Raw genomic sequence first — 9020 nt, 5'->3', positions numbered from 1 at the left:
GGCCCAGCGGGACTTCTAACTGACAGTTGCCGCCGGGCCGGGTCCGCGCGCCGCCTCCTCCTGCCCGGGTACCCCGCAGGTAGAGGGGCGGGAGAGGGTGTGAGGGAGAGGAGGAGCCCAGACGCCGCAGCCCAGTCCTGCGGCCCCCTCGGGGGCGGTGAGAGAAGAAGCCCCACTTCCTTTTCGCCCCCTCCCAGCCGTCCCGGAGGGGGTGGGGCGCCGAGGCCTCGGCCGCCTGGCCCTGCGGGGCCTGCGAAGAGCGGGCGGGCGGGCGGGAGGGGCGCGGAGGGGTGAGGCCAAGGAGGGCCTGGCGCGCGCCGCCGCCGGGGGGAGGGGGGGAGGGCACCTCGGCTCTCCTCTTCTCTCCCCCCTCCCCCGCGCGCCATGTAACCCCGCCCCGCCGGCCGCGAGCTCAGGACCCCCCCCACTCCCCCCCACCCCACCCCCGGCGTAGTGAGCGGAGCGGGCGGCGGAGAGAGAACCCGATGCGGCTGGGGCTGCGCTGCACCACCGTGCCCTGAGGAGGCGGCCCGCGCTCACGCGTCCCCGGCGCCTCGAGCGGCGGCTCCACACCGCCCCACCTGATCCCGCTGGGGCCATGAGCGTGCCCAGGACGCCGGGGCAGATGGAGCCGGCCGGGGAGGAGGAGCGGCCGCCACCCGCGCCCGAGGAAGAGGACGGCGAGGAGGCGATGGCAGCGGCGGTCCCGGCCTCAGGGCCGGCCCAAGGGAGGAGTGCCTCGTCGCGGGAGAATGAGGGCGACCAGGAGGAGGAGGAAGAGGCGATGGTGGTCGGGGGCGGGGGCTGCAAGGAGCAGGAGCTGACCTATGAGCTGCAGCAGGGCTACCGCATCCTGGGCGAGTTCCTGCAGGAGAAGCACCGGGGCCTCACCGCCCCCTTCCTGCAGCCCTTGGGGGGCGTTGCCGCCGGGGAGGAGGAGGTGGCCGAGGGGCCGCGCAGCTGGGGCCGGGGCAGTCGCGCCCTCCCGCCGCAGCTCGGGCAGGGCATGTGTCTGCTGAAGATGGAGGAGAAGTTCGCCAGCGGCCTGTATGGGGGCATCACCGACTTCGTGGCGGACTTCAGGTTGATGCTGGAAACGTGCTACCGCCTGCATGGGGTGGACCATTGGATCTCCAAACAGGGCCAGAAGCTGGAGATGATGCTGGAGCAAAAGTTGGCGCTTCTCTCTCGGTAAGTGGGACTGATCCCCGTTGGGACTGATGGAGTGACACAAACTGCCTCGCACGTGTCCGAGGATGGGTTGGGCCAGGGGCCGGGGGCGTAGCTGATAGGTGCTGAGCTGGTGCCCGGGAGCCCGAGGAGGAGGAGCGGCTCTGATTGGGGGCCTTCAGGGCGGTGCTGGAGGTGGACACCCAGATGAAGACCGACCTGAAAGGGATTAGAGCCCTGAGCGCCGAAAAACAGGTCAAGTTTGTAGGTGTAAAGTGATGCCCACGGGAAGAATGACGGGGATAGGATAGGGTAGAGAAAAAGTTTTAGTGGGTTAGAAGATCACAACTTTTAGACAGTTTTCACATGACATTTAAAAAGTTTCTGGAATGAAATACTGTTAGAAAAATGTGTTTGGCTCATGTAAAAAGGTAGTCGTTTCAAACCACTCAAAAAATGTTTCACTACCTACGTCGGCCGTCGTAAATTTATGGATTGTTTTTAAATGATTAATAATTACTCTGGCGTGTTCCTGATCTTTTCCCCTAGCTTCATGTGAGCAGACTACAGTTTGGCCGTAATGGTGGATACATCAACAAAAAAATTTTAAGACGTTTAGACATTTGTGTTTATTCGACCAGAAATCATAGTCAATTCAGGTGGCACTGTGCTCTTGGTATTCTACACCCATATATTCAATTATTTTTCTTAACTGAGAGGAAGTAATGTAACACAAGAAGTACAAAATAAACGTATTTATAATTATATATTTGATGTGACCAAATTGATTTCTCAAGTGGAAATGCTTCAGGAATAGAAAAATAGAATAGAATAGAAAAATGATTCAATGTTGGAAATGGTAGTTGAAGTGGAATACTAGTTTGATTTTTTTTTTTTTTTAATGGGCTGAGTGAACTTGAGCAAGTCACTTTACCATTTTGGCTTCAGTTTCTTCTGTAAAATGAGGATAGTACCTCATGGGGTTTACTGTAGGATTAAATGAGGTAATAAATGTAAAGTCAACAGTGTCGATTCCATAGTCTCATATAAATTATAATCATGACAGTATTAGTAATAGTTGAATAAAGTGAATATTTTCCTCATATCTGAAACCGGGCATTATACCAGTACTTTTATGAATAGCTCCTGAGAACTTGTAGGTTTTTGCTCCTTAATTTATAATGGTAATTTAAAAGTAGTCTAATCTGTCACTGGCTTCCCATATGATGTTTGCAAGACTGTCAATGACGACTTTTACTGAAAACACTAGTTAACATCGTGCCTGACTCACTAGAGGGTCTCTATTTAAGGAATCCCTTCTTGAATTCTTTCATAAAGTAGAATTATTCAGTAATAATTATTCACGGGTTTTCTTTTAATATTTTATTTAGTGATGTTATATTTGTGGGTTTATTACTCTTGTCTCCACAGTCATTATAGTTATGACTCCTTTAAAAAATCCATTCACATGTCATTTTTTTAAAGTAGTAAGGTATACTCCAAATTGATGTCACAAGATTTTAGACCTGGAAAGCACCATAGAATTCATCTAGGCCCAGCATCCAGTTTTATAAGTGTGGAAACAGGGATATAGAATGAGAGAGAATGGTTGCTAAGAAGTAGCATATTGGTTTGGATGAATTACAGGTGTTTTCAGAGTCAATGTGTGTATAATAAATACGTCTTGAGTCTTACAAAAAGCAGGGGGATTATTTCTGTTCTTCATAAACTTAATTTCTGAATGCTTAGAATGATTCCTGGTGGCCAGTGCTCAGAATACTGTATTCCCATATGATCTAATAGTTAAATCCATACTTAGAAATTAAACTTAAGGGCAGCCCGGGTGGCTCAGCCGTTTAGCACTGCCTTCAGCCTAGGGTGTGATCCTGGAGACCCGGATCCAGTACCAGGCTCTCTGTAGGGAGCCTGCTTCTCCCTCTGCCTGTGTCTCTGCCTCTCTCTTTGTGTCTCTCATGAATAAATACATAAAACCTTAAAAAAAAAAAAAAGAAATTAAACTTAAAATGTTATGTTGTTTATAAATGTAATAATGTATTTCTGGCATTCTTAATTCAAGAGAGATAAAATTCTTGCAATTTAGTAGCAAAAAATAATATGATGGTCTCAGATTTAAGTTTTGAGTCCCTTGCTTTTATTGTATTTGATGTATGTAAACATTTTGTAAATAATAGGTTTGCTGGTCCACACTTGTAGATATTAGGAATTCATTTCTTTTTCTCCAAGAGCCTAAAATCTGAGTTATTACTAAATAAATACTTTGAATGGGCATAGCTTTGAGAAAAGCATTGTTTATAATGCAATTAAAATACATAGACATTCCAGAACAACATTCTATAGACTGGACACATGAGTATGATTTTCAGCAGTTGATTCAGATACTTTATTTGTAAATTATGTGGTGTTTTAGTAATTTAAAAAATCACTTAGATATAATTTTTCTTTTGTTTTATATATATTTGTGAAATACTGAATTCTTAGTTTTAGATTATTGTAAAGAGAACTTTACAGCTGCTTCATATACTGCTGAGCTTTTATGAGTATTTTATGAATAAGAAATGAGGTACATTAGAGAAGATGCCACATTATTATCATAGAGCAGCCCAATGGCATTAGTACCCTGGACTGGGGACACAGTGTTTAATTTGAATCTCAGTTCAGTCATTCATACTGTGAAAGTGTTAGGCTAGGTTAGTTAGTTAATTGTACAGATATGAGAGTATTTGCCAAAGGTAGACGTTCAAGTCCCTGAGATCAAAAGATAAGTCCCCTGCTCTAAAGTGATTTATAGTGAGTAGGGAAACAGAAACTTAAAAAGATAATGATTCTATAGTGGGCATATGAAAAGGTGCAAGGAGAATTTAAGAGGGAGACCTAAGTCTGAAACATGGGCATGGCAAATGAGAGGAGGAAATGAAAAAGGGGTAAAGAGATTAGGTAAAAGGTTTGGTAAAGAAGTTTATACGTGGGATGCCTGGTGGCTCAGCAATTGAGCCTCTGCCTTCGACTCAGGGCTTGATTCTAGAGTTCTGGAATCGAGACCCACATCAGGCTCCTGCAGGGAGTCGGCTTGCTTCTCCCTCTAGCTATGTCTCTGCCTCTCTCTCTGTGTCTCTCATAAATAAATCTTAAAAAAAAAAAAAAAGTTTATACGTGACCTGATTATTAAAGAAGTTGAAGATTGCTGCTGGATATTTTTTAGAGGGCTTGAGGGGGGCAGTCTACTAGAATGCTCAACTACAGTGAATGCAAGCTATGAAACAGTATAGTGTTTCTGGGAATTACAAGTACCTCTCTATGGCTACAGTGTGGTCTCTAGAGTAGTGTTTGCACCACAGCAGGTATACAGGATGATTGAATGATTGAGGTGAGAAAAGAAAATATTACAACTATAGTATAATGTTGTTTTTTAAATTCTTTTTAAATATCTATTTTTGTTTTGCCTTTCGTGTATATAATAGCATTACGTGTATAAAAATCTATGAATTTATAAATATAATTTTATATATAAATATAGCAATAAATAACAATATGTTTTATATGTATAATTTGTGATAGAACTAGGACTAAAACAACATAACTATTCTCAAAGTTCTATTTTAGAAGGGCTCTCATTCGTTTATTTGAAACAACTGAGAGAAATAGCAATTAGCATTAGAAATAGGGAGAAAGTCATCTACTAAGTGAAAGAGAATAAAAAATACTTAATAGAAAGTTATGTGCAGAGCTGTAGAAACTGTCAAATATGAATAAGAATTTTTGACTCCTCCAAATTTTAAATAATATATTTGAAAGCTTTTAAATTTTAAAATATTGTTGAAAGCTTTTTTTTTTTTTTTTTTTTTTTTTTTATTTAGACACAGGCAGAGGGAAAAACAGGCTGTCTGTGGGGAGCCTGATGTAGGACTTGATCCAGGGCACCCAGTATCATGCCCTGAGCTGAAGGCTGACACCCAACCACTGAGCCACCCAGGCATCCCAAAATATTGTTGAAATCTTTAAGAATATTGCTATGTAGCCAGAAGATGGCTTTTGTAGTTTTAAAAGGTTATAGCTGTAGAAGAGTTACCACCTGTGACCCTCCAACAGAGCTGAATTTAAATTTTTAATTTTGGCAACTTAAAATAATGTTTTGGCAAAACAAGCAAAAGTAAAAAAAAAAAAAGAGAGACAAACCAAGAAAGAGACTCTTAACTATATAGAACAAACTGATGGTTACTAGAGGGAGAAGTTGGGGAGGAATGGGTTAAATAGGTGATGGGGATTAAAAAGTATACTTATCCTGATGAGTACTAAGCAATGTAGAATTGCTGCATCACTGAATTGTACACCTGATATTAGTAGAATACTATATGTTAACTATACTGGAATTAAAATTTAAAAACTTAAAAAATAATATTTTGGTGAAAGTAATCTGTAATACTTCCTTGTTAAAATTATTTTTGATTTCTGAATTAACTTGCTGTTAAAAAATGGTACATGTAATGGACTTAAATGTTTTCTTAAAATATAGCTAAAGGTTATTAGTTTTGTGATTGCTTTTTGACAGAATGTTTTTCTTGGGGGTGAGAGTACAACAGCATCATCATAAACCTCAAAAATGTAAAAACACTAGAGGTTTCCAAGTACACAAACTGAAAAATAAATTTTATAGACCAATTTTAATTACTTCCTAGGTAAAATTTTGAATTTTGTTGACTTGCTTATTCTCAGTTGAGATCAAATTCCAGAAATTAATTGGGAATTTAGACAGGATATTTCTCTCCCTAGTAATCTAACTTCCCCCACCTCTACTGGATTCTGTAATTCTATCTTTTTAATGTAAATCTTTAAAAATTGGGGACCTTTGGTAATAGAACTTGGATTTACCTCATGTTCAGAACTATAGAATGTTAGACCTTGAAACTCCATGTAGTTCTATTTATTACAGTTGCATTCTAAAAAAATTACTGTGTTATTGAGAGAAGAGTCAGAAAATGTTTCATTTTTTTTTCATTTTTTTTAAATTATTATTTATTTATGATAGTCATACAGAGAGAGAGAGAGAGGCAGAGACACAGGCAGAGGGAGAAGCAGGCTCCATGCACCGGGAGCCCGATGTGGGATTCCATCCCGGGTCTCCAGGATCGCGCCCTGGGCCAAAGGCAGGCGCCAAACCGCTGCGCCACCCAGGGATCCCCAGAAAATGTTTAAGTGTACTGATGAAAGGATGAAGGATTTCAATTAATGAGACATTTATTGAGCACCTGTTGTGTGTTAGAATTTAGAGGACAGTTCCTGTCCCCAAAAGATTTACTTTTTTTTTAAGAATTTATTTATTTATTCATGAGAGACACAAAGAGAGGCAGAAACATAGGCATAGGGAGAAGCAGGGAGCCTGATGCAGGACTCGATCCCAGGACTCCAGAATCATGCCCTGAGCCAAAGGCAGACACTTAACCACAGAGCCACCCAGGCGTCCCGCCCAAAAGGTTTAAAAGGTGGTACATACACAGTTATAATAAAAGGTTAAATATGTTAAAACTGTGATTCTCTAACCTGTGCCATTGTCAGATCTGGAAGTATGGTACCATTTGCAGAACACTGAGAAATATTGATAAATTATGTTTAATTGTATTATGAGATTTTTTTGTTAGGGGATCCAAAAAGCTTAAACAGATTGTGGGATGAAACCCTTAATTGAAGAGATTCTATCTAGTACATTAGTTTTTTTCCCCCTACAAATGGGGAGAACATAATCACTTTTGGATTTTTGATGGCGTATAGTTTGAAGACTACTGTGAAGGAGGTGAAAGTGATCAAATGGCAAGCTGTTGGATGTGGGGTATGAAGGAAAGGATGATATACAAAGTGAACTTGAGCCCAGGTGATAGTAATGCTAAGGGAACATGAGGCATTCATTTGAAGATACGCAACTGAGAATTATTAGAAGGCTGCAGATAGAATTCAGCAGAGTGACTAGGGTTAGATTAGAGATGTTTAATTAGGAATTAATTTGGGCAACCCCAGTGGCTCAGCCGTTTAGCGCCGCCTTCAGCCCAGGATGTGATCCTGGAGACTCGGGATCGAGTCCCACATCAGGCTCCTGGCATGGAGCCTGCTTCTCCCTCTGCCTGTGTCTCTGCCTCTCTCTCTCTCTCTCTCTCTCTCTCTCTCTCTCCCCCCTCTCTCTGTGTCTCTCGTGAATAAATAAATAAAATCTTAAAAAAAAAAAAAGGAATTAATCTGTGGAAGGATAGTGGTTGAAGAAATGGAGTGATTAAAATTGCTGAGGGAAAAAAAATAAAATAAAATTGCTGAGGAGGGAATCTAGTAAAAATACAAGAGGACCAAAAACAGAACTTTGTGTGAGGATTGACTGTCTTCAAATTGGAAAGATGAGACATAAGAAGAATGCAATTAAAATCTGTATAACGTATACTAAAAGTTGAAATAATTAAGGATAGGCAATTAATAAAACTGAAGTGAGTTCACTCTGGAATAAGTAAAAGGTATTATTGGGAATATTGTAAACTTATAGTCTATTATTTTAGGAGATTTTGTTCCACTTGTTAATTTGAGAATGATTTAGGTTTAGTAGAATAAAAATCTTAATAGATTCAAATATGTTTTGCCTTTATGGCATGTTTCTCATTGTATTGTGTCTTTTTATTATTTTTCCTAAGGAAAAAAACTAGAGCAGGGAAAATTCATGTTTCAGAGAGATTGGATCCCTTTCATAGTTGTATTTCAACTTTCAAATCATCTCTAGGCTATCTCCATAAAATTATAGATGCCCATAGCAAATAATAGCTGTTTTCATTTCCAAGGAACTTGCATAGTAATATGAATCTTTGAAATTATTTGAGGCTCTTCTTTTTTTAATTGGGAAAGACCAATAAACCCCAGTGGTAGTATTATCACCATGCTCTTTGTTATATCATCTTCCACTTGGGACCTCGGAGTGTTCCAGAATTAATTGTGCTTAAAAGTTAGTATATTAAGTATGTTCACTTTGAAAAAAGACTTAGGAACATGAACAAAGTGTTTATAGTGGTTATTGCTACGTAGCAAGATTCTGAATATTTTTCATTTTCTTCTTTTAACTTTTCTGTATGTCCTAGATTACCTGTAATAAATATATTACTTTCTGGTTAAAAAAATATTTTATTTAAAGGAAATTAGTATTTACAACTAGAAAAAGTGTGTAGGTTAAGAAATTAGATTAAAAATTTGTATCCCCAAAGTTGTAAGGTAGTATATACATGTAAAATGTCATAACTGGATAGTGGAACTGTGGGTGTTTTTAATTTTCCCTTCCATTCCTAATTTTGTTTGTTTATAATGAACATGTATTACTGTTGTTATTTTTGTACTACCATTCAAAATATAAAATATATAGATTTTGTAAGTATATTTTTAAGGAGTTGAAATAGTTAATGATAGTTCACCCCAGAATTTTATTTTAAAGCTTTGAGTATAGCCATCTATCTGAAAATATGTTCACAAAAATAACTTCTCCTATAGCTCTTTTATATCTCTTTAAATGTCTTAGCATATCTGGAAATATATACTTCCAAGTGAATTCAGGGGCTTTTCTCATGTTTGTTCTAAAAATAAGAACAGAGTCCACTTCATTTGCATTGAAAGAGAGGAACAGGTCATCTGAAAAACTTACAACATAGAAATGTTTTCCCATGGAAACAATTAGCCTATAAGCTTAAGTTTTTATTTTTGCTTTATTTTTTTTTTAAGATTTTATTTATTCGAGAGAGAGTGGGGGAGAGAGGGAGAGAGAAAGCACAAGCAAGGGAGCCAGGTGTGGGGCTCTATCTCAGGACCCTGGTCTTATA

At 40.0% G+C, this 9020-nt stretch overlaps 1 protein-coding gene across 2 annotated transcripts in view; it reads left to right on the top strand.

Annotated features, from left to right (window-relative positions):
• Positions 1 to 519: 519 nt before the first annotated feature.
• Positions 520 to 9020, top strand: part of KIAA2026 (uncharacterized protein KIAA2026 homolog) — a 117503-nt gene continuing 109002 nt past the window's right edge. For both annotated transcript variants that reach the window (XM_038552322.1, XM_038552321.1), the window contains exon 1: positions 520 to 1191. In XM_038552322.1, coding sequence (XP_038408250.1) covers positions 599 to 1191 — 593 coding nt within the window. In that variant the 5' untranslated portion in view covers positions 520 to 598. The remainder of the gene's footprint in view (positions 1192 to 9020) is intronic.

The sequence above is a fragment of the Canis lupus genome, chromosome 11 (genome assembly GCF_011100685.1).
Source record: "Canis lupus familiaris isolate Mischka breed German Shepherd chromosome 11, alternate assembly UU_Cfam_GSD_1.0, whole genome shotgun sequence".
In the NCBI taxonomy this organism is placed as follows: domain Eukaryota; kingdom Metazoa; phylum Chordata; class Mammalia; order Carnivora; family Canidae; genus Canis; species Canis lupus.
This window is presented reverse-complemented; position numbering and strand designations above follow the sequence as displayed.